General features: G+C 41.4%; 1 protein-coding gene across 5 annotated transcripts in view; it reads left to right on the top strand.

Annotated features, from left to right (window-relative positions):
• The window catches only part of SAP130 (Sin3A associated protein 130), a 32053-nt gene extending 7161 nt beyond the window's left edge, over nucleotides 1-24892 (top strand). For 2 of the 5 annotated variants that reach the window (XM_067538861.1, XM_067538862.1), the window contains exons 6-21: nucleotides 6281-6405; nucleotides 7184-7308; nucleotides 8137-8287; nucleotides 9267-9357; nucleotides 9644-9748; nucleotides 11245-11386; nucleotides 11644-11765; nucleotides 13343-13645; nucleotides 14760-14937; nucleotides 16679-16783; nucleotides 17862-18223; nucleotides 19029-19277; nucleotides 19617-19742; nucleotides 21255-21358; nucleotides 22565-22678; nucleotides 22878-24892. In XM_067538861.1, coding sequence (XP_067394962.1) covers nucleotides 6281-6405; nucleotides 7184-7308; nucleotides 8137-8287; nucleotides 9267-9357; nucleotides 9644-9748; nucleotides 11245-11386; nucleotides 11644-11765; nucleotides 13343-13645; nucleotides 14760-14937; nucleotides 16679-16783; nucleotides 17862-18223; nucleotides 19029-19277; nucleotides 19617-19742; nucleotides 21255-21358; nucleotides 22565-22678; nucleotides 22878-23036 — 2561 coding nt within the window. In that variant the 3' untranslated portion in view covers nucleotides 23037-24892. The remainder of the gene's footprint in view (nucleotides 1-6280; nucleotides 6406-7183; nucleotides 7309-8136; nucleotides 8288-9266; nucleotides 9358-9643; nucleotides 9749-11244; nucleotides 11387-11643; nucleotides 11766-13342; nucleotides 13646-14759; nucleotides 14938-16678; nucleotides 16784-17861; nucleotides 18224-19028; nucleotides 19278-19616; nucleotides 19743-21254; nucleotides 21359-22564; nucleotides 22679-22877) is intronic. The other 3 variants (XM_067538866.1, XM_067538863.1, XM_067538864.1) reach the window with 3 other exon arrangements.
• The last annotated feature ends 282 nt before the right edge of the window (nucleotides 24893-25174 follow it).

The following is a 25174-nucleotide window of genomic DNA, read 5'->3' as shown; positions in this document are numbered from 1 at the left end:
TGTGGGTGCCACTCCAGCAGTAAGAATGCTAGTGCAGACAGGGCTACCGGTAGCTGCTGACATTTTAAGTGAGTTATGTTGTCTAAAACTGCCTATTGCTGGTTAGGTGCTGTGGCCTGGGGGCTGCCAGCATATTATCATAGAATTATAAAAGATATGGGTTGGAAGGGACCTCAGGAGATCATCTAGTCCAACCCCCTGCTCAAAGCAGGGCCAACCCCAACTAAATCTCTTCTATTTTAACACTGTGCTGGCAAAACAGTGGGGTATTTTAGAAAACATGGCATAGTTTAGGTAGGTCTATCATTCAAAATTGCTCTCTCCTACTTCCTTGCTGTGCCTCACAATTGGTTTCCTATCCAGCTGTCACAATATCATTCCTATTCCTTGTCATGCATGTTGCTATATTGAGTGGTGCTGTGCCTCACAATTGGTTTCCTATCCAGCCGTCACAATATATGTCTGAGCTAACTGTTCTAGCTGTGCAGACTTTTGTCTCTTCTCCCATGATTTTGGCTGTTGTGACTTCAGCCTCTTTCTGTAGCTTGAAAGCAGGAGATCACTTGCTTTAAGAGGAAAGGCCGGGTCAGCTAGTGTGAGAGATCTTTGAGGGATAGGCTTCTGATAGCAGGTTTATCCTTAAGGTGTATGAATTGGGCTTCCAGTCTTAGGTTAAGCCAGACTGATACTGAAAAACACCTACCAAAATTTTGTTTCCATCTCCCTCTTTTCTGTACTTTCATGGAGCATGTGTATTTTTGGATCACAATATTGCTCAGGAAAGAAATCTAAAACTTTACGCTAATATTTTTAAAAAATTTGCTCTACATTCTTAATAGTGATTTTTGTTCACAAACAGGTATACAGCTCTAAACAGTATGTACTCTGGGCACGCTGTACTTTGTGATCCTATATTTGTGCATGCAATATGTTGCATATGCAAAACTGTCCTACATCACAGTAGATGGGAAAGAATGTGTAGCTATATTTACAGTCTTTAAAGCCTATCCTTTCATGTACCTATTTTCGTCATTGTTTTTTGAGCATTTAGTTTGTCTATTTGAGCTTTGTGGGGAACCCACTTTAATATAAATTGCTCTTTGTATTTTCACTTTATGCTTATTTTATTTTCAGCCTGTCCGATTCCAATGTCTTGTTCATATTTTCTTTTTGTTAAATTATTTACAATTTCTGCAGACTTCATTCAATAGTGTATGTTTCCATCCCATCAAATGATTTGACTGCATATTATTTGCATTGAATCATTATGTTCGTGATCCTCTTGCAAACACACAGTTAATTTTTCCTATAAGCTAAAATTGCTGTTGAAATGCTTGACGTCTTGGGTGATGACTAAAATCAGAGAAGCAATTTTTTCACACTGTAGCTGTCTGATCACTTTGGCACAGCAAACGGTAGACAAATTACTGAACTGAAACCATGGATTGTGCTGTGGTGTTTTAAAAAGTAGCCTCCATTTATTGCGCATTCATCTTTCCTTTGCAGTTTGGCAAATGCAGATATGTTACAATTGCTAGATCACTTTTTACATATGAATCTAACATGTAATATTCAATTACTCCTACTCACTTAGTTCAATAGTTTGGAATTGAAAAAGATCAGATTTATAAAATAACATTAAATGTAAGAAATTGGAAAAGGACCAACAAAGCAGAATGGCTTTTCTGGGATTAATAATAAAAGCCAAAAAAACCTTTCTGTATCCCTTGAATATCATTATTGTTAGCCTTAATTTTGAAGTTTGCATCACTTGAATGAAAACTAGAAGTACAAAATAAGAACATAAGAGTGGCCATAGTGATTCAGACCAATGATCCATCTAGACCAGTATCCTGTTTTCTGACACTGGCTAGTGCCAGATGCTTGAGAACAGGGCAATTATCAAACGATCTAGTCCCAGCTCCTGGCAGTCAGAGCCTTAGCGACACCCAAAGTACGGGGTTGCATCATAGAGGCATGGAAGATTAGGGTTGGATGGGTCCTCAGGAGGTCATCTAGTCCAACTCCCTGCTCAAAACAGGACCAACCCCAATTAAATCATCCCAGCCAGGTTTTGTCAAGCCATACCTTAAAAACCTCTAAGGATGGAGATTCCACCACCTTCCTAGATAATCCATTCCAGCGCTTCATCACCCTCCTAGTGAAATTTTTTTTTCCTAATATCCAATCTAGACCTCCCCCACTGCAACTTGAGACCATTGCACCTAATTCTGTCATCTACTACCACTGAGAACAGACTAGCTCCATCCTCCTTGGAACTCCCTTTCAAGTAGTTAAAGACTGCTATCAAATCCTCCTCATTCTTCTGCAGGTTAAACAAGCCTAGTTATGTCAGCTCTCCTCATAAGTCATGTGCTCCAGCCCCCTAATCATTTTGTTGCCCTCTGCTGGACTCTCTCTAACTTGTCCACATCCTTTTTGTAGTGGGGGGGCCCAAAACTGGACACAGTACTCCAAATGTGGCCTCACCAGTGCTGAATAGAGGGGAATAATCACTTCCCTCAATCTGCTAACAGTGCTCCTACTTAAGCAGCCCCATATGCCATTAGCCTTCTTGGAAATAAGGGCACACTGTTGACTCATATCCAGCTTCTTGTCCTTTTCTGCTGAACTGCTGCCTAACCAGTTGGTCCTCAGTCTGTAGTAGTGCATGGGATTCTTCTGTCCTAAGTGTAGGGCTCTGCATTTATCCTTGATGAACCTCATCAAATTCTTTTGGCCCAATCATCTAATTTGTCTAGGTCACTCTGTATCCTATCCCTGCCCTCCACTGTATCTATCACTCTCCCCCAGTGAACTTGTTGAGGGTGCAATCCACCCCATCCTCCACATCATTAATGAAGATGTTAAACAAAACTGGCTGCAGCACTGACCTCTGGGGCACTCCACTTGTTAGCAGCTGCTAACTAGACATGGAGCTGTTGATCACTACTCGTTGAGCCCGATGATCTAGCTAGCTTTCTATCCACTGTATAGTCCATTCATCCAACCCATACTTCTTTAACTTGCTGATAAGAATATTGTGGGAGATCATATCAAAAGCTTTGCTAAAGTCAAGATATTTCACATCCACTGCTTTCCCCACATCCACAGAATCAATCATCTGATCATAGAAGTCTGACCAACCTGATTTCCATGACTTGTCCCTGTCATCTTGGCTAATAGCCATTGTTGGACCTATTCTCCATGAGCTTATCTAATTCTTTTTTTTTAAATCAGTTATAATTTTGGCTTTTACAACATCCCCAGCAATGAGTTCTACAGGTTGACTGTACATTGTGTGAAGAAGTACTTCCTTATGTTTGTTTTCAATCTGCTGCCTATTAATTTAATTGGGTCACCCTTGGTTCTTGTGTTATGTGAAGGAGTAAAAACACTTTCTTACTCACTTTCCCATACCATTCATGATTTTATAGACCTCTATCATATCCCCCCTTAGTCATCTCTTTTCTAACTGAACGATCCCAGTGTTTTTAATTTCGCCTCATATAGAAGTTGTTCCACATCCTAATAATTTTTTTTGCCTTTCTCTGTTCTTCTTCCAATTCTAATATATCTTTTTTGAGCTGAGGCGATCAGAACTGCATGCAGTATTCAAGGTGTGAACATGCTATGGATTTATATAGTGGTATTATATTTTCTGTCTGATTATCTATCCTTTTCCTAATGGTTCTTAACATTCTGTTAGCTTTTTTGACTGCTGCTGCACGTTGAGCAGATGTTTTCAGATGACTCCAAGATCCTTCTTGAGTAGTAAAAGCTAATTTTGACCCCATCATTTTGTATGTATGATTGGGATTATGTTTTCCAATATGCATTACTTTGTATTTATCAGCAATTAATTTCATCTGCCATTTTTTTGACCAGTCACCCAGTTTTATGAGATCCCTTTGTAACTCTTCACAATCAGCTGTGGACTTAACTATCTTGAGTCATTTTGTATCGTCTGCAGACTTTGCCCCCTCACTGTTTACCACTTTTCCAGATCATTTATGAATATGTTAAACAGCCTAGACTCCAATACAAATCCTTGGGGAACTCTGCAGCTTACCTCTCTCCACTGTGAAAACTGACCATTTATTCCTTTTCTTTGTTTTCTGTCTTTTAACCAGTTACTGATCCAGGAGAGGACCTTCCCTTTAATCCCATGGCTGCTTACTCTGCTTAAGAGCCTTTGGTGATGGACCTTGTCAAAGGCTTTCTAAAAATCTAAGTATATTATATCCACTGGATCACTCTTGTCAACATGTTTTTTGACTTCCACCTCAAAGAATTCTAATACATTGGCGAGGCATGATTTCCTTTTACAAAAGCCATGTTGACTCTTTCCCAACAAAACGTGTTCATCTAAGTGTTTGATAATTCTGTTCTTTATTAGCGCTTCAATCAGTTTGTCTGCTACTGAAATTTTGTTCACTGCCTATAATTGCCAGGATTGCCTCTGGAGCCTTTTTTTAAAAATTGGCATTATGTTAGCTATTCTCCAGTCATCTGATATAGAGGCTGATTTGAGCAATAGGCTACATACCACAATTAGTAGTTCTGCAATTTCATATTTTCTGAGTTCCTTCAGAACTCTTGGGTGAATACAATCTGGTCCTGGTGAAACTTACTACTTTTTAATGTATCAATTTGTTCCAAAACCTCTCTTCACATCTCCCTCTGGGACAGTTCCCGCACCTGAGCTATTCTTTTTAGGTAACGAATATGAGGAATCTCCTTCACATGCTCTGCAGTGAAAACTGATGCAAGGAATTCATTTAGCATCTCCTTAATGGCGTTGTCTTCCTTGCTCTTTTAGCACCTTAATCAACCAGTGGCCCCACTGATTTTTTTTGGCGGGCTTCCTGCTTTTGATGTACTTACATTTTTTTTTTGCTGTTACTTTTTTTGTCTTCTGCTAGTTGTTCTTCAAATTCTTTTTTGGTCAGCCTAACTAGACTTTTTCATTTTACTCGCCAGAGTTCATGCTGCTCTCTGTTTTCTTCAGTAGGTTTTGACATCCGATTTTTAACAGATGTAATTTTGCCTCTAACTGCATCTTTTACTCTGTTGAGCCATGGTGGTACTTTTTTTGTTTGTTTTGCTCCTCTTACTGTTTTATTTTTATTTGGGGTATACATATAGCTTGAGCCTCTGTTATGGTGTCTTTAAAAGGTTTTCATGCAGCTTACAGGCATTTCATTCTTGTGACTGTTCCTTCTATTTCCATTTAACTAGCTTTCTCATTTTGGTGTACTTCCCCTTTTTAAAGTTAAATACTAATGAGGTGCGTTTCTTTGGTATTTTCCCCTCACAGGGATGTTAAATTTAATTTATATTATGGTCTCTATTACTGACCAGTTCAGCTGTATTCATCTCTTGCCACTTAAGACAAAATCAAGAATTGCCTCTCCCCTTGTGGGTTCCAGGCCTAGCTGCTTCAAGAAGCTGTTATTAATAGTGTCTAGAAATTTTATCTCTGCATCCCGTCCTGAGGTGACGTACCCAGAAAATATGGGGATAGTTGAAATCCCCTATTATTTCTGAGTTTTCTGTTTTTGTAGCCAGCCTAATCTTCCTGAGCATTTCACTGGTGAGGTTGTCGGCAGTATATTCCTAGTGCTATGCTCTTATTATTCAAGCGTGGAATTTCTATCCATCGAGATACTATCGTATGGTTTTATTCATTTAAGATTTTTACTATATTTGACTCTGCTGTGCTCTCTTTCACCTATAGTGCCATTCCCCCACCAGCACAACCTCCTCTGTCTTTCCTGTATATTTTGTACCCTGGTATTATCATGTCGTGTTGATTATCATTGTTCCACCAAGTTTCTAGGATGCTTTTATATAAATGTCCTCATTTAATACCAGGCACTCAAGTTCACCCAGTTAATATTTAGACTAAGTTAATATTTAGACTCATAGTATCTGTATACAAGTGCTTATAATATTTGTCAAAATTTAGTTGCCTGCCTTCATGTGATGTAATTGAATGGGACTCTTTTTTTTTTTTATCTGACTGTTTCTCTTCAGTTCCTACCTATACTTTATCAACTTCTGTCCTCTCCTCTTTCCTAGGATATAGAGAATCCCCTTTAATAAATCCCCTAAGGGATGTCTCTGTCCAAACTGCGTGCTCCTCCACATTGGCATTCCCCCAGCCCTAAGTTTAAAAACTCCTCTACGACCTTCTTAATTTTACATGCCCCTCTGTATATTGGTAATGCAATCATTTTGATGTGTTTTGCAATAACACACATGCTTTGTTCTCCAGGTGCGGCAGCTGCTGCTGTGATGTCCAGCTCTAAAGTAACCACAGTCCTGAGGCCAGCTTCACAGTTGCCAAATGCAGCTACAGCTCAGCCAGCTGTTCAGCACATCATTCATCAACCAATCCAGGCAAGCAGCAGTTGATTACGGTTCATTCAGAGATCTTTCTGACTTTTGGGGAGCATCCACTCACATACCAGCCTTATGAAGTCTGCATTGGCAGCATCATGCAGAAAGCTTTACAAGCTTTTTTTGTAGGCTGTGAGTTGGAGATTACAGACCTTTAAACTGTCTACAGATGGCTTAAGCTCTGGAAAAGTTCTCATTTTGAAAATGCTTGAAAACTTTATTTCAGTCCAAAAAGGCCTGGCTTGAGTTTGTGCTGTTACTTTATACTCAAACTTTAAATCAGCTTAATCGGAGTGATATAAAGCTAAATACTGGACCTGGAAATATATATATTTAAAATGAGATTGGGGGGGTGCGCTCATGTGACTGTCTGAGTCCACACATATATAAGAAATGTGAATATTTGTATAGTTATATCCAAATATAACCATGTTTGCATATCTGTGTACAGTATAGATTACCTTGGATAGTCGTGAATGGAATGCATCAATATAAAAAACATTTTTTAATAGCATATGGAAGTTCTGCATCATTGGAACAGTTTCCATACAAATCTGGTCTTTTAACTGCCTTTGATCATCAACTGCCTCTGACGCTTCTGCTCTGAAAACCAGGCCAGAGCTTCTTTGGAGTTCACAGAAGAGTCTTAAAGTCTTGGAACATCTCCAAGTGCCAGTATCTTATACTGAGATCCAGGAAAATTGGCTTTATCAAAGTGTTTCCCAGCTACTGTCTTGCATCATTGTGACTTGCTTTTATTATTCTTTTATCTTTACAGTCTCGTCCTCCTGTGACGACCTCAAGCACCATCCCTCCTGCTGTAATAGCAACAGTCTCAGCCACAAGAGCTCAGTCTCCAGTTATTACTACAACAGCCGCACATGCTACCGAGTCAACCCTTAGGTAAATATATATTAAGGAGAGTGTCTTGAGGAGCCCTAAGATTCCTGACATTCACAAAGACAGCATGAAGGGGAGTAGTGGGTACTAGGAGTCCAGAACTGATAACCCTGTGAATGTCAGAAATTTTATACAGGAATTGGAGTGAAATCTCTTCTGAGGTCCAATTGATACAGCACATATTAGTGAGTTAGGAGATATGGATTCTTTGCTCTGCTCTGCCAGTGACTTGCTGTGTGACCTTAGGCACATCACTTACCCTTTGTCTCAGTGGGTTTATCTGTAAGATAAGGATAATAATGCTTACCCATCTGTATGAAATGCTTGTAGCTCTGTAAATGAAAAGCACAGTAAATACTAAGTATTATTTCCTGTTCCAAGAGAGAAAAACAGATAAACGGGAGCTCATTGACCGATATGTTTCCCAAGGAACTGGGGTTACTCATTTGCCATAGGAGCACCTGAATAATTCAGTCCTATCCTCTTCTAGCAGAAGTTGCTGTAGAAAATGGCATATGAATGTTGGAATACTCAAAATATCTCAGGTGTGGGGAGAAATTGAAATTAGTTTGTTTTGCTCATGTTTGTATCTCTAGATACTCAGGAATCTCTGTGTTTCCCAGCTAGGGACCTGGGGAAGATGCAGAATAAGAATTATACAGCAGGCAATTCTGCAAATTCTATCACTTTGGTAACATGTATTTGATAGTAATGTAGCCCTAAAAGAGAAGACAAATGGATGTGATGTCACTACTTGCGTTGTACCTTGTTTTAACTCTCTGGGTATGAAATAAAGGGTACTTCTCTGAATGTCCTTTTATCTTTTCCTAGTCGGCCCACCCTGTCTATCCAGCAGCATCCACCTTCTGCAGCTATTAGCATTCAGCGCCCTGCACAGCCACGGGACACGGCAACTCGGATCACATTGCCATCTCATCCAGCCATAGGAACACCAAAACAGCAGCTCCATACCATGGCTCAGGTAAATCCCAAGAGATGAGATCAGTGTAGTTTCTTCCATAGTTAAGACTCTGAAAAATTTGTGATTTTTTTAGGTTCAAAAGTTATGGACACACTTGTTCATCTTGCAGTTTTGGTGCGGTCAGTGCAAATGGTGTATGGGCAAATGTCAGGTGGTTGGGTGGTCTGCTGGGTGGGTGTGGCAGGGGAAGGCGATAAATTGGGTGTGGGCGGTCGGCTGGAGGGGAGGGCAGCAGTGTGTGTAGGTGGCAGGCTGCCGGGGGGAGAGCCAGCCCAAACTCAGAGATCCCGGGAGGCCATTTGGAGGGTGCTCGCGTCAGCAGGATTTCTTTATCCCATCGCTGTATAGGAGAGAAAAGCCCTAGCCCCAAAGTGGCTGCACTTACCAGCAGCAACGAAAGGTGTGGTCATGCAGAAGCTGCTGCTGCTCACAGAAGCAGAGTCGCATCTGGGTGAAGTGTGAGGCCAGCACTAGCAAGACCGAGTGCAAACGGCGACACTCGACACAAAGCTGAGGCATTGAATGGTGCAAGCCCTCTAGAGAACTCAGCCCTGACCAGCACAGAGAGCCCAGCCCTGTCCTTCTTTTCATCTGGCTCCACCACTGCTCCTACCACATGTCCCAAGTTGCAATGGCCCTCAGTGAATTTTGGCCTGGCTTCTTGGCCATCATACAGAGGGGGCACTATGCCAAATTTCATTGAGTGGCATTGTGAAAAAGAGGTGATGAACATTGGAAACTGCGGTTTCCATGAGAAAATAGTGGTCCACAATTGTTTTTTTACAGCCGTACCCCATATTTCTCTATTGCTTTGAACCACAACGTCTTGATGGCCCAGAGTAAGTGATGAACAAGATTTAAAGTTAGGCTAGGAAGTGGTGCTCTGTACTGTTAAGAACAGATGCAATATGATTTTAAAGCAAATAAATGTAAAATATATCAGTAAATTTCTCTTGACATGAAACTTCCTTTTCTCTAGAAAACCATTTTTAGTACTGGTACTCCGGTGGCGGCAGCAACTGTGGCACCTATTTTGGCAACCAATACAATTGCCTCAGCTACCACAGCTGGTGAGTATTCACAGCTCAGTAACGGGAACACCACTTCTCCATGAAGTTGTGAGGTGACAAAGGGTGACAGAACATCTTCATTCTGCAAATAGTTATCAGAGATCCTGTCCCTAGTTAGGATGTGGACTGTTTTTGTTGGGTTGGAGGAACATGGGGGGCGGGGGAAGGAATGACTGGATAGAAATTGCCTAATGCTTGTTCTCTAGTTTTCTCTCTCTGTTTATGATGTGGATATTAGGGGGATAGAGCTGCATAGAAATCTCTAGCATCACTCTCTGTCTTTCAGGTTCAGTGTCTCACACCCAAGCTCCTACAAGTACAATTGTCACCATGACAATGCCCTCCCACTCTTCCCATGCCACTGCTGTGACCACCTCAAACATCCCAGTTGGTGAGTGATTTCAGCTTCTCATGGGAATGCATGTAATTCAGCTGATGTCGCTCTTTACATGTGCATCCAGGATGGTCTAGGGCATCTGTATTACCTGCAAAGTGAAAAAGATACATTTAAAAAAAAAATCAATCTAAGTTGGGAGAGATGTAGATTTTTAAATGATGCAGGGAAGAGTTCTGGAAGCACTTGGTTAGTCTAGTTAACTATAGAGCGCCTCACTTGAGTCTTTATTCCAAACAAACTTGAGCCTCCTGGAACGTCCTACTATGCAGTATGATGTACTGAGGGATATACCTACTAAGGGATATATAAATATGTCTTCCTCACCTCAGTGAAGGAGTAAGTCATCCACTATTTCTAGAAGTTTTAGCTGGAGCTTAGTCACATTTGACCAGTGTGTGTTTGAGAGTAGGGCATTTAGTCCAGTTTGTGTCCTCATTCACCATCATATCACCTAGATGTGGATTGTGGCTGAGATATCTGTTTCTAATAGTGTTGCTCAGAAATTCTTAAATTTCTTGCTGCTGACTAAAGGTAGTGTTGTTAACTTTCAGGTTAGAAAAGCATCTTGAGTTAGGTGTTTTGTTTCATAGAAGAAAAGTTGTAAAACCAGAGTACTGGCAGGTCTATGGCTATATTTCTGTTAGCCAATTTTTTCATGAAACCCTTACAGAAATACAACTAGTTGTTTCCCCATGCAGAGATGGAGAATGGTAACACGAGGTATGCTTTGTCTCTAGGGAACCTCTACCATGGCTGGAGGCAAACTCAATTTCTGACTAGCAGAAATTCCAATATCAAGTGTAAAATCGTTTGTTTGCTTAATATCAGTAAAGGCCAAGTACCAAATTTTATGCATCTTCACTTGCTTGTTCAACACTCTGCATCCCAACTTTCAGTCTCTACAAATAGTAAAGGTCTAAACTTTGGCCATGTTGAATTTGCGTTTGAATTTATTCCAGCAAGCTATGTTTGTCTTCAGCCACTTCTTATCTCTGAAGGACGTTGTAGTTTTCTTAAAAAGCTTCCTGTAGGGCCTGGAAAGGGAAGCCTGGTCTCCACTCACCAGTTGCAACTGGCAAGTCCCATGGCCCTCCTGGGTTTTGCTTGCTCTCATTGAAATTTCTGTCCTCTCCTTTTCCACCATTTGGATTGACCCTTATATTGTTCCCTGAAGCTCTGTCCACTCAAGCTATTGGCAAAGGGGAAAAGGGCTGATCATGAAAAATTAAAATTATTCAAGGATTGAGGTAACTTAATTTGATATAAAGTATTATGTGTTTTTTATATGTGCACTTAGAGCCCTACGGGCACACATTATAAATGAATAAGAGTTTCCATTCCTTCTCTGATTCTGCCCTGTTGCTCGTGAAATAAAGACTGGTCACTGTCACTGGGATGAGTTTAAGTGTCTGGATTTCAAACCCTCCTTTTCTGTATTTGTCCTCTTCCCCAGTCTGGCAGTTAATTGGCTTCTTGTTTTCATTGTGCAGCTAAGGTGGTTCCTCAGCAAATCACGCACACTTCTCCTCGTATCCAGTCTGATTATACTGCAGAGAGGAGTAATCTCATTCCCATAGCTGGACACCGAGCATCTCCAAACCCAGTCGCAATGGAAACCAGAAGCGACAACAGGTAGGTGGGAAAGAATTCTCTGAATAGAGTGCCTGGCTGCTTCTCTGCTAGAGGCTTATTATATGCATAAATTGACGTGGTGGCAAATGCTTATGTGGGTTTGGGGTTTCTGAATTTAGCTAACTAAAAGGGATCTCTAGAATAGTTGGGGCTAATTGATACTCTTGCTAAGGGAAGGTGGTCTGAACACTGGGTTGAAGAGGTGGGTGCAAATTGTAATTTTTTGTCTGACATTTGCTGTATCTTCATATCTGTAGGCAGTCAGTGCCGGTCCAATTCCAGTACTTCTTACCAACGTATCCGCCTTCTGCCTACCCTTTGGCTGCACACACTTACACCCCCATCACCAGCTCTGTGTCCACCATCCGCCAATACCCTGGTAAGGAATTGCCATGCAAGTGACTTTTAGAGGAGTCTTGGAGCAGCAATAAGAGTATGCCAGGCCTGACTGGTAGAAATATTCAGTGGAGTTCAGGGTACTGGTCCACCGAGATTCTGCTAAACAAATTTGGGTGTTTATCCAGAGCCAAACCTCCTTGATGTGTCTCCCGCCCCCCATATTTTTTCGCACTCCTTTTACCTTACATACGCAGTTTTGCTGATGAAGTTATGGGTCTCCATAACTGGGAGTTGCTCTGGTCTCTGATGTCACTAACTTCAGTACTGTAGTCCCGTATTATTTATTGTGATATTACATTCAATTTGCTGCCCACTGTCCCCACACTTGGAGTTTTCAGTGTGCTATTGCATTTACGTATCATTAACAATACATAAATGCATCATGGATGCTGAGGTTCCAGTTGAGAATCTGGAGGCTTTTGCAGCAGGGTAGATGAAAAGTGGGGTCTTTGGTACCTTGAGGAGGCTTTTAGAATGGTGAGATAAGTACGTTAGTGGGTTCTTTCTTGTGAACTGATCAGCAGTGAAAGTTAACTATATAAGTTAGGATTTAGGCTTCAGAGTTAATACTCCATTGACAAAAATGGAGCAGTTCACATCTCTGGCTATTGATTAAAGCTGCCTGCAGACTCAGAAATACAACACTATGTCAGTTCACATAGTTCTTGTTTTCATGGTTAGCATTGCAATCGTGAGATCTAGAAATAACTCTTTAAAAAGAGAGCTTATATTTTGGAGCACCATTCTGCCTTAAGCTTTAAATTCCACAGCATTGTGGGTGTTGAATAATGGGTTGGGCTTAAGAACAAACCAGTTCATGCAGTTGTAGTGTAAAGTATTTAGGATGAGATGAAATTAGGGAAAATTTTAAACTAAACCATATTTTAAAAGCATTCCACATTTGGATTCTACTCCTCCCTCTGCTTTTGTAAACTATCACAGATCTTTTACTCTTTTAATTCACGTTAGTAGGTTCAAAACTTGACCTACCTGTTACCAGTTTACAAGCCTCTTTGTAAATTAAATGCTTTAGTGCAGTTTTCCTTTTTTTCAAAAAATGAAAATATTTGTGTTTTGACACTCAAAGGACTCCTAAGTAACACGTCGGTGGCAAAAGTAGAGACCAAACTGTCTGGGATAGGATACAGATTTCAGTTAGTTGCAAGCTTCCAATGGCTAATTTTTAAACTTGTGAGTTAAAGAACAACTTGACCGGATTCTTTTAAACAAAGGCTTTGCTCCCTTCCTCCTGTGGCATCCCACCTTCTAATTAGTGTTTCAGTTAAATTTATCTTGTGGCAACAGACAGACATTATAAATGCAAAATTAAGGCATCTGAATTTCTTACGGCTCCAAGCAATCTGTGGAGTTAGTTTGTGCAGGAAAAATCTTAGTCAAATTCTGTTACCTTCAACAGTAGATTGCAGATGCTTAAGCAAATTGCTCTATCTTAAATTAAAATCCAAATAGTGTTTAGAATCCCTCACTGTGCACCATAGGAAAATGAAGTAGTCTGTTGGGGTGGAAATAATTAGATGTTCATGTCACTGTTCTCAGTTTCAGCTCAGGCCCCCAACTCTGCCATCACAGCTCAGACTGGTGTAGGAGTGGCCTCCACTGTGCACCTCAATCCCATGCAGCTGATGACTGTAGATGCATCTCATGCCCGTCACATCCAGGGGATCCAGCCAGCGCCTATCAGTGCACAGGGGATCCAGCCAGCGCCTATCAGTGCACAGGGGATCCAGCCAGCGCCAATTGGAACACAGGGACTCCACCCAGCTGCACCAATTGGCACACAAGGACTCCAGCCTGCACCAATCAGTGCTCAGCAGCCACAAACAGAAACAAAGACTTCAGGTAACTTCAGCCAACTAGTGCAAGCTATGTACGGGCTCTATTCAAGGGAGCAACTGAGCCTTGAATTCACATCCAGCTTCTCAGTCGATTGAAGTATTTTAGCTAGTCTAACTCTCTGGGAAGCCACACCCTTATGAGCAGTAGTCTTTATACAGCACAAACCTTTATAAAGCTACAGTGGTAATACACTAATGTGCACTCTCAGTAGATTTTTTTTTCTTCTATTATATAAAAGCCAAAATTACATGATCAGGTTACAAGCAGATTTTAGTGATTTGGTGGTTGACGTTAGTATTGGTCTGACAATGTTATGACTTAAACCTGTAAGTGCCACTGCAGCTGAAGAACCTGACAAACCTCTGCATGAGGATGAGTCTCCTCAGGAAGGTTAGCTGTTCTCACAGGTAGGATATATTGCCTATAAATTGCCTGAGACATGAAAACCATTACGGTCACACTTTGAACAGTGACTGCAAAATACCTTCACCATCTAGACTACCCTGGGAAAAATCCCTCATGTGAGAAAAACATCAGTCCAACTATCCTGAAGACTTTCTGAGGAAAAGGCATTTGGCACCTCAGAAACCACTCTAGTCACTCAGCTGGCTGGTAGGCAAATGTTGTCAAGTATCTACTTCTCACCTGCCTAAATGTCCTGGATCAATGGTGAACTAAGTTGGCCAAATCCTGGCAGAAGGTCAGGACACAGCACTATGAGACAGTGCCTTATTTACAAGTGCATTGTCAAAGACGTGAAATTCTTGGAAGTGTGCTCCTCATATGCATATAGTGATGCATTCACACCAACATTCTTCCCTGGCAAGCTCTGCCCCTTCCATTTTTCTTGGAAAGCTAGTCTTACCTAGCAACAGTTAGGCAGGAGATGGCTTTTATCTCCCCTAGGGAAGGTTGTTACTCAGTTGCTTTGTACAGTAGGTTACATTCACTAAGTACGCTACACTTCAAAACTAGGAGAGAGCTTGGGGAGAAAATATACAAATACCTACATTCTCATCAAGTGTTTCTTTTAATAACAGCTGCTTTCCCCATCTTCTGTTTGTTCTGTTCTGCCTCTCTCTCTCCTTTTCCTTCATGTCCCTTTTATGCTTCCCAGCAGTGGTCTTGGCAGATGGAGCCACCATTGTGGCCAATCCTATTAGCAACACATTCAATGCAGCTCCAACCGCGACTACAGTGGTGCAAACCCACAGCCAGAATGCCAGCGCCAGCGCACCTGCCCAGGGCTCATCCCCACGCCCCAGCATCCTCCGGAAGAAACCAGCCACAGATGGGTGAGTAGGACTAGACTTGGCATGTAGCTGCTCTTCTGCTCAGTCTAGTCCAGGGGTGCCCAACATGTGAGCCATACATGGCCCACTAGAGCATTTCATAAGGCCCGCAGCCTGCTTCAACACAATATACTAATGGTTGATTCATTAGCATTTTGTCATCATGCATACACAAGTGGGTAAATAGGCAGTACTGTACAAAGAAACAGTCTATCTAACTACATACAAAACAAGCTGAACTTAAAACATAAATTAATACCGCTGACTTTTTAAATCTTATTAAAATCTGTAGAATCTGTTTGGCCCACACAGTGTTGTGCTTTGGTTTATATGGCCCTCCTGTGTAATAAGGTTGGGCACCACTGGTCTAGTCCAAATAGAAGAAACGTGTACTTCAGTGAGAGTGGGCAGGGTCTTGTAAGAGAATTCAACCAGTGCAGGATGCAAGTAAAATGCCCATCTCTATGAAATACACACTTCATCCAGGTTGCATTTTAGGACAGATGACTGAGTCATATCCTGTTGTCAGTAATGGGTATAGAAGGACAGTTTGACACCAGCTCTTAAATGTGACCTGCTTGGGGAAACAAAATATTTGAGGCACTTTTTTCTGCTTCTTGTTTTAAAAAAAAATATATATATATATATGTGCACTTTTTTATAATTAGAAATTCAGTTTTTGTCTGCCCTGCTTTTCCTGGAAGACTCTATGGATGACTGGAGAAAGAGTAAGATTATAACACAGAAATGGCATGAAAGTGAAACCTGATTAGCAAAGAGAGGACTATAGCTTTAACTTTAGACTGTTTTTTTTAATTCAAATGCCTGAATAGATAGGATGGGGAAGAAATTTTAGATTCAATAACTCATTCCTGCCAATTAGGGGCTAAAAAAGTTTGCCTTCAGCTTTTGAGACTCCCAATGAGCCCTACAAGACTAGACTTGACATACCTGATATTTAAGGTCTTTTTTAAAAAACAGAAACTTCAGTCTTATTAAAAAACATAAATTATAAAGAAACAGAAAAAAGGACAATAGCCCAATTTTCTGTTTATGTAGGTCACCTTGAAAGGTCTGTTGCTTCCTAGAATGGTCGTGGGGGGGGTTGTGGGGATTGGATCGTCTCAGAATTAAATCTTATGGGATTATTCAAGTATTTTATAGTGATCGCCACGTGTGTCTGCCAGACTCACTAGTTTTCCAGTATAGGATTATGCTGCCGTGTGAGAAATGCTCATTCAGCCGTCAGGACTCACCTTCGTAATCTCACAGCTGAGAGCAATGTGAGGTCTGGGTGGTTTGCTGAGCCTTGGGAAGCCTTGGCGGAATGGTGGCCCCTTCTCTGTGGTGGTAGATTTCCCATTCTCCACAGTTGGAGGCTGGTGTCCTCAACACAGTGATGGTGGCAGATTGACAGCAAAATTGGTAGGGATCCTTGGCATTCTGTGGAGAAGTTCTCAAAATGGGTGAGAGGAAACCAATGGCTTGGATTTACTCTTTCAGGGAGATAAAATAGGAAGCCTTCTTTGAAGAAATGCTAGAAGCGAATCCTGTTTAATTATCTGATCATAACTGTATTAATCCATCACCACCTTAGGAGTGCAATGCAAATAGCACAGGAAGACAACCTATTCCATTTGTGGCAGCAAGAGATACAGACTTTCTTCTGCCTTCATTAGCGTTCAGGTTTATAAGGGCAATGTACCTGAGCAGCAGCAATTTCAGGCTTATCTGTGTCTTTCAGACTGGCAGTCCGGAAGAGTCTGATCCCCCCTCAGCCTTCTGAAGTAGCTAGTACCCGTATGGAGAGCTCTATGCGGAGTACATCTGGATCGCCCAGACCTGCTGGGTAAGGATTTCAAACAGCAAACTGTACATGACGGTGTCCCCTGTATAATGAGCCAGAGCCAAACCCAAACCCAATGAAATTTAGATGGAGAGAAGGGTGTGTGAAAAATATTGTGTAAAAATGACACACATTCATTGTGAAGTAAAATAGAAACTTAAATGAATAATTGTATTGCATCAGAGTTGTACTTTCAACTGATGTAATTGTTTTGGTGTTTTACATAGTACACTTGTAAAGATGTACAAGATCCTAAGCCCTTAAAACATCTCATTATCACTGGAAGTTAATTATTTTAACATTTATTGTTTCATCAAATGTTTATTTAAAAGGAAGGGCTTCGTAATATTTCTGTTTGGGTTTGATGAATAGAAAATTAATTCTTCACAGACAGTGTTTTCCATTTGGCTAGCCAATTAACCTTCAGCAGGGAGGTGACTAGTGTTGGTATCAATATGCTTATAGAAGACAGGCTCAGCAATCACCATTGATAATGCACAAGGAAAAAAATTCCTGGCATTCTGTCTTAAAAGTAAAGCAAAGGTCCTATAGCTCTTAGGTCATGGTGCCTGGAAATGAATGCTATAGAGGGTTCAGATAGAGCCACCTTTCCAATTTCATGATCCAAATCAGAGAAGAATGTGTGTCATCCCACTTTTTCCATCACCTCCCCTGCCATAGATTATTTTTATTTTTAATTTTGACCTAGTCATGAGACTGCTAATGATACCAAAATCTCATTGCATAAGAAATCAATCTCCTGATCACTTGTGAGATCAGTGTAAAATATCTGGATGTCATGTGAGTTAAGGATGAACAATTTGAAGTGAATTTTCAGCTTTTAGCTTTCATAGCAAATAGGAAAAATCAAAATGAGTGAAAATAAGATGAAATGCTACTTTCTCCCAAAGTATTCCACGTTACTTGGGTAAACAACATATACTGGGCAGAAAAATTGGGTTTTCTGAAAGACCTAGCTCCAAAGCTAGTTCATTAATTTTACAGACTTTGTCTGTGGTAGGAAGTTGTGGCAGCAGCACTTATGTTGAGTGGATTAAACTAACACTAGTTTTTGTTTTAGTTCCAAGCCTAAACCAGAAATCCATGTCTCTATGGCTACTCCAGTCACTGTGTCTATGGAGGCAGTGTCCAATCAAAGCAACGAGCAGCCCACCATTGCAGTCCCACCTACCTCTCAGCAACCTCCATCTGCCATTCCAACAATTATTGCAGCAGCTAGTCCACCTTCTCAACCCTCAGCACCTCTGTCAACCATTCCAGGAGCAGTTCCAGCTGCTCCAGCCTCTTCTACCACAATTGTGGCTGCTCCTCCACCTCCATCAACCATGAGTGGGGCCCTCTCCACAGTATTGGGACCTGCAGCACCAGAGATAAAAATCAAAGAGGAAGTGGAACCAATGGACATATTGCGACCAGTCTCAGGTAGGCTTCTGATTAAACTAAATGAAGTCACTCTTTTTCTGGGGAGTGATGGTAAGGTCTTCACCAAAGCCAACCTGAAACTCTCTTGGATAGTGGTACAGAAAGGCTGACTGCAATGATTGGCAAACTTCAAATAATTTCTAAAGGTCCTCTTGTTCCTATTTTATTTCAGTGTAAGTCCAGAGTCTACAAACTTGTTTGAATCTTGTTTTCAGTAACATAAATGGGTGTGAAGTTCTGATGGGCTAGTGTCCCAGTGACAACTGGAATTGAAAGTGAAGATCCTACTGATTCCTAAGCAAGGAATATTTATAGATAAATGGGTTTGAAATCAGTTTCTTAGTCATAGCAGGGGAGGGCATTGTAAAGAATATGACCATGAACTGTCCATCTTAAATTTAAGTTTGCAGAGAAGGTGCTGAACCCTTGCCCTTTAAAAGTGGAGCCTAGTTTCATGTATTTTCTTGTACAATTGTTTGGCTACTTCATATGTCTTGAGAGGAGGAGAGACTGAGGTAACAACAGAGTGGTAAAATCTGACTTCAAATCATACAAAACTGATATTAAAACCCTTAAGCATAGATTTCCTTCTTCTCCATAAAGACAGTGTTTAAGTTCCTTTTTCTTGGACAGCTAATAGGCCTTCTTTCCCCCAGCAAAATGTAATTGTTTTCATGGTAGGTATCACTCTGACACCACTTCTTAGACAGTATTAGCTTGTCACTTTCACACTAGCTGACATACAGTTGCTCTGTCTTGGTGACTATCAGACTCTTAAACTTTTCTCTTCCTACTTCTATCTTAGCAGTTCCTCCATTGACTACAAATACCATGTCTCCATCTCTTACATTGCTGGCCAACAACCTTTCAGTGCCCCCGAACGACTTGCCACCAGGTGCCTCTCCAAGGAAAAAGCCCCGGAAACAACAGCATGTAATCTCTACAGAAGAAGGAGACATGATGGAGACTAATAGCACTGATGATGAGAAATCCACTGCCAAAAGTCTGTTGGTGAAAGCAGAAAAGCGCAAGTCCCCTCCAAAAGAGTATATAGGTAATGGCACCTCTGATGGTAACTGTGCTCTCTCTGCTCAAATAGCTGCTCTATTCTTCCTTCTCTTTTCCTCCAAATTAGCGCTGTTTGTTAAGTTAAACAAGAAACCCGAGCTATGAATTAATAGCACTTCCTTTGTACTTTTCAAAACATCTGTTTCTCATAGTTTCACCACTTGTAAAATGTTAAGTAGCTTATCCAACCCCAGAGAGGGAATTGGCACCTGAGCTGAGATAACTCAGCATTTGCTGCTTCCTGGTCTGCTGCTTAAATCACTGGATCATGCCAGACTCTTCTAGTTGATACTGCAGACAGTTGTTTCTCTTGGCTCCTTTTTAGATGAAGAAGGTGTGAGGTACGTCCCTGTGCGTCCAAGACCTCCTATCACACTGCTCCGTCACTATCGCAACCCCTGGAAGGCTGCCTATCACCACTTTCAGAGATACAGTGATGTCAGAGTGAAAGGTTGGTTTCCTTTTTATGGGATTTCCTATTGCCATTGATGCATTGCATTACGTAATTCTGTGATCAGTTGGCTTTATGAGTGGTTGTAGTCATGTAGAGAAAGGAATTAAGTAGCTGTAGTGCGGCAAATAGAAGTTGTTTCCTGCTCAGATACATTCATTGTGTGAGTTAAAGGAAAACTTCCACTAGCTAACAATAGTGCTATCTCTCGTCAGACCTCTAGACAGTAGAGGGAGACAGTCACACTTCAACAGGTCTGACCTTTCATCCTGTAGAGGAAATTAATACACACCAAGAATAGCCAGCATATTGCAGATGACAGAAAACTGTTATGGCATGTGTCTGTTGAACAATATGTTCTATCAGCAACAGGAGAAACCTACTAATGAAAATGTGCTAAAAGTAGATGTACACTGCAGCACTCTGAGATGCACGCTTTGCTGATCAGCAAGTAAACATGCCAAGTTAGCGCAAAACTACCGTTCTGGTTTCAGAATAACTCATCTTGTCAACTGACAGATGTTTCCATTTTTAGCATCTCTCTCTAACATTAGGAAAATAGAGACTGTCGATCCAAGGGCTTTTGAGGACTGTGCATATCTGACTATGCTTGTTGCTGTGGTTATAAGCATGTCTATAAGAGGAAATGACTTGTAGTTGTGGATAGGTGTGAGACAAACCTTCAGTCTCCACACACAGATCTTTGAGGTCTACTGTTTCAAGACAGGAAAAATCAACACAGAATTCCCCCCCCCCCCCCCCCCCCCCACACACACACACACACACACACACACACACACACACACACACACACACACACACACACACACACACACACACACACACACACACACACACGCAGCCCCTCCACAGAGAAGCAGCAGAAGTTTGCTCTGAATGTGGGGGCTGAGGATTGGGCCTTGGGGTGTGCGCTGAGGAGCCTGGGGCACAGAGGGACTCAGACAGTGGAGGGGTGAGGGAAGATGGTGGGGTAGGCACTCATCTTGGCCTTGGAGATACATGGCAGTCTGGGCAGGCACCCAGAGCAGCTAGCTGCTGCTTTTATACAACTGGCTCTGGGAACAACCATCCTCCAGCCCCAGAATTACATGACTCTGCCCGGCTGCCCCTTCCCCACTCCAGCCTCCATCTCCGCTCCCTGGTACTGAGGGGGTTGGGCCAGCAGAGGAGCAGGGCTGGGCTGCCCTGTTTGTACCTTCCCAGGTACAAATGACATGTAGAGGCAGAAACATAGATCAGCTCACACTTTATTTCCATAGCGGGAGCATTAACCCTGCTGTCATCCTGCCACACACCACCTCCCTGGTTCTGCTGCCCATTTCCATGTGTGTGCAGCCTTCAGATATCTGGCACGCGAGTAGATATTGCTCTCCTGACCAAATGACCTGTGTTCACTTCTCATTGGAGCATGTGGAAGAAAAAAGCTTACAATCTCATGACTGTCTTTTGTTCCTATGTTAAACATGTCAGGTTTGTGTTCTTTGATTTTAGAAGAGAAGAAGGCTATGCTGCAGGAGATTGCCAATCAGAAAGGAGTATCCTGTCGTGCGCAAGGTTGGAAAGTCCATCTTTGTGCAGCACAGTTACTGCAGTTGGTAAGTGAATGGGGATTGCCATTCCTACAACATGGGAAAAGCCAGAGCGCTCCAAGATGAGCATTAGCTTTTTTGTAAGCATCACAAATTAAAAACAATATAAGACACTGGAGTATCTCAAACTGTTTGGTCTGTAGTGGCTGTAAAGCGCTGGCCATATGATCTCCAGTTATCAGAAATGTGTTGCATGTGTAGAGCCTTGCAAATCCGCAGACATCCGCTTTATATGTGGATATCCACAGATCATTTTTTTGCAGATGATGGATTGGATGCGGGTAAGCAGCTGTCTGCAACTTATAGCCTTTGAGGCTTGAGATGGGGGCTGGCCGCTGATCAGCTGTTCCATGTGACCAGCTCCTCCAGGCAGCTGCCCAATAGCTGATTGGCAGCCCACAGGGGAAGCCCCCCATCAATTGTTCCGTGGGGCTGATCAATGGCAGAAACTGCAGCAGGGATGGCCTCCATACAGCTGATTGGGGGCCCCAGAGCTGCGTGTGTGTGCAGGTGTGGATGATTACACTGCAGATGGCGGTTGGAGGTAACCTGATTGTGGTGGATGCAGATCCACATTTGTGTACCCGTGCAGTGCTCTGTGCATGTGGTTCAGAAACTTCAGAGTGGTGGTGGTTTTCATCTAGACATAAGAGCTGATGCATTCTGTACAGATGCTCAAAACTGGCAACTCCCTCCGTTGATGCACAGGGCTGAATACGTGTTTGTTTTGGATGTACTGCTGATAGGAGGAGGCAGCACTGCTCCATATTCTTAGACATTTCTGTTTTGGGGTGAGGGTGAGGTCGTTGCTCTGCATTCTAGCACCAATCTCCACCAAACATCTGCATTCCCAGAATAGTGCTCAGGGAAATAAGGGAAGCAGCTCTGCATTTGAGAAGGATATGGGCTGCTTTGGATTCAGATGTGGGGGTGCAATTTGTACCCCTCTGAATTTTTCAAAGCATTTGTTTCCAGGACAAGAGCCAGAGTGCATATAGTTAGGATCCATGCTCATTCAAAAGTGGAGCAATCCTGTTATATCATGATGAAGAATAACATCACTCTGCATCAAAAGCTCCATCTCATGAATAACTAACATGAGTAGCTGAGAGAGGAGCAGAATAGCCTCAATTGTGAATAATTTTCTTAACATGGAGGAATGTTGTGCGTTCCAATGATGGGCATTCTCACTAAGATCTCATGTCTTTCTAGACTAACCTGGAGCATGACGTGTATGAGCGCCTCACCTCCCTGCAGGAAGGGATAATCCCCAAGAAAAAGGCAGCAACTGATGATGACTTGCATCGGATAAATGAACTAATACAGGTAGAAGCTGATGACTCAGTATGTCTACTTTACTCTTAATTATAAACTCATTCTAGTCCTACCTATCATGCAATTCTTACTAACTGCCAAAGATGGGGGGAAATATTAGAAGTGTATTTCAAGTGTGATTATTCAAAGGTGACTTAGACTTGGAAATGAGAGTGAGTTCTGCTTTTAATGACCGTGGTGTGTATTTCAGGGGAATATGCAGAGGTGCAAACTTGTGATGGATCAGATCAGTGAGGCTCGAGACTCCATGCTGAAGGTCTTGGATCACAAGGAGCGTGTTCTGAAGCTCTTAAACAAGAATGGAACTGTCAAGAAAGTGTCCAAATTAAAGCGAAAGGAGAAGGTCTAAAGCCAGAAGAATAAGGACTCTGGAAATGGAGAAATGTGTACAGAATGGAGTTCAGTCTTTTTTTATTTTGGGTTCATTTTTAAGTAGAGCATCTGAATAAAAATGATGAGTTCTAAAGAATACAGATGAATGTGTGGAGCCCAGTGCCCGGGAGGGATTGGCATTGATCTGTCATAATGAACAAAGATTTCTTTCTCAGGCTTATCCCTTTTTAAACTCCTTGCAGTCACGTTTGTTTAACTCTCCCGATGTCAGTGCCTACAAATTGGTACTCGTGATGCACTGTGTGATGGACAGTCCCCTTTTCAATTTCCAGTTAGAGGCAACTTACAGGTTTGTCCATGGATTCCTGCAGGAGACCTCAAGAATCTGATTTGAAAGCATTGGCTCAGATGGCTGTGAGTGTTTCAAACCACTGAAAATAACACCACTTCCAGTTTACAGCCCCCCCTCCCCCCCCATTCAGTGCTTCTGACTTTCCAGTGTCTGAGGGAGCTTCTTAAACCAGTGCCATTGCACTAGGAGATCCACCACATATAGAATCTCATGGTTCTGAAGTCCTAGCTGTCAATTTTTTTTTTTTTTTTTAAAGAACCAATTCAAAGTGATTTTATAGTATCTGTTGTGTGTGTCCATGTTGGTGCTCTCATACTTGTTTTGAAGTACTTCTCTTCCAACATAGTACTTCCTGTAGCTGGTGTGATACTGTTAATTGTATGTACCACATACATTCTGAAAACATTAATAAAGGACTTGGAGGCTTTTGTACCTGAGCTGTTTGTATATTTTTATGCTAAAAAAATATGCAACCCCTAAGCTCTAAAAGAAACACATCCCCTGAAAGACATTGCAGGGAGGAGGAGCTGGATTTTGGAAAAAAAAATCTGCCTCTTCTTCATGAAAGAGTTAATTGGGGTTTCAGCCAATATAGGTGCAAGTGTGGTTTTCAGTTTTATCTTGAGTCTCCATAAGGGTTGTCAAACTCATCCTCTAATGCAGTTATTAATACTCTAATGCAGAGTTATTAATTCTGAGTAACTGAACAGTACACAAACTTTCATGATACCACCTTGCTTTAGGAAGTAATTCAGTTTTCATTTGGAGTTCTAATCTTCAGGTGGCTAATAGTCACTGGAAACTCAGTGTACTTTTTTGGTTATCTGAAATTAGTCCAGAAGAGCTGTTTCATTTTGCAGTAGAGAGAGATTAGGAGGACTGGAAGCACTGAATTGGAATAAAACTTTATTACAGATGAAGAAGCAGCATCATATTTAAGACCCATCTACCAGGACAACAATCTCATTCTGATCCGACTCTAGTTTTATTTTTAAAATGTACAACTCCAGAATACATTTCTAATGTTACAGTAACTTTGGCTAATATGGAACAGAATTAAATTGTGGTGTGGGAACAGCTGCTAACGTTCTGTGTGGGGAGAAGAATAAAAAGGTCATTACAATACCATTGAAAGCTTTTTCAAATATGTACTTACAGGCTTGTAAAATTGTAATTCTGCAAAGAGATAAAAGAATTAATTTTTCATACTACAAAATGTGGAAGGCTAGCTGTATATAATAAAACACTGGGACCAAATCATTTATCAGTTGTTTTGCTTATGGTTCAGACAAGAGCTGTCTTGAATGCTGGGAAATGCACATAACTTGGTCAAAACACTGTTTGGCATAAATTAATATAAACTCTCTGAAGAATGAATCTGCTCAGCTAAACCTAGGTTTTACTGGAAGTTAGAAATACTCAATTTTATCTATCACGAGCAGCAAATTCTCCTTTCAGTCTAACTGCCAGGATTCTGCAGCAAATGGCTTTCTGACCAAATAATTTGTCATAATCAGATACGGTTGTTTTACATGAACACTATGTATTTGACATTATAGGTCATCTTCTTAGGTGCTTTGTTGTTTTATTCCAAAAAGCTATTGTTAATGTAATCCTTTCAACTAGGACATTATCATCTAAGCCTAAATGGTTTCTGTAATAAGTGGGATTGTTACTATACATCAATTTATATCAAAGATCTTCATTTTTTGGATGGAAGGCTGAAATTCCTTAAATATACAGGCAACTTCAGAGTCCATTTAGTGCTGAGGAAGTTACTGTTTTTAAGCAGTAACAAGAAG

Source organism: Emydura macquarii, unplaced genomic scaffold, assembly GCF_026122565.2.
Source record: "Emydura macquarii macquarii isolate MOO-44397 ecotype Brisbane River unplaced genomic scaffold, CSIRO-AGI_Emac_v2 contig_499, whole genome shotgun sequence".
Classification (NCBI taxonomy): domain Eukaryota; kingdom Metazoa; phylum Chordata; order Testudines; family Chelidae; genus Emydura; species Emydura macquarii.
This window is presented reverse-complemented; position numbering and strand designations above follow the sequence as displayed.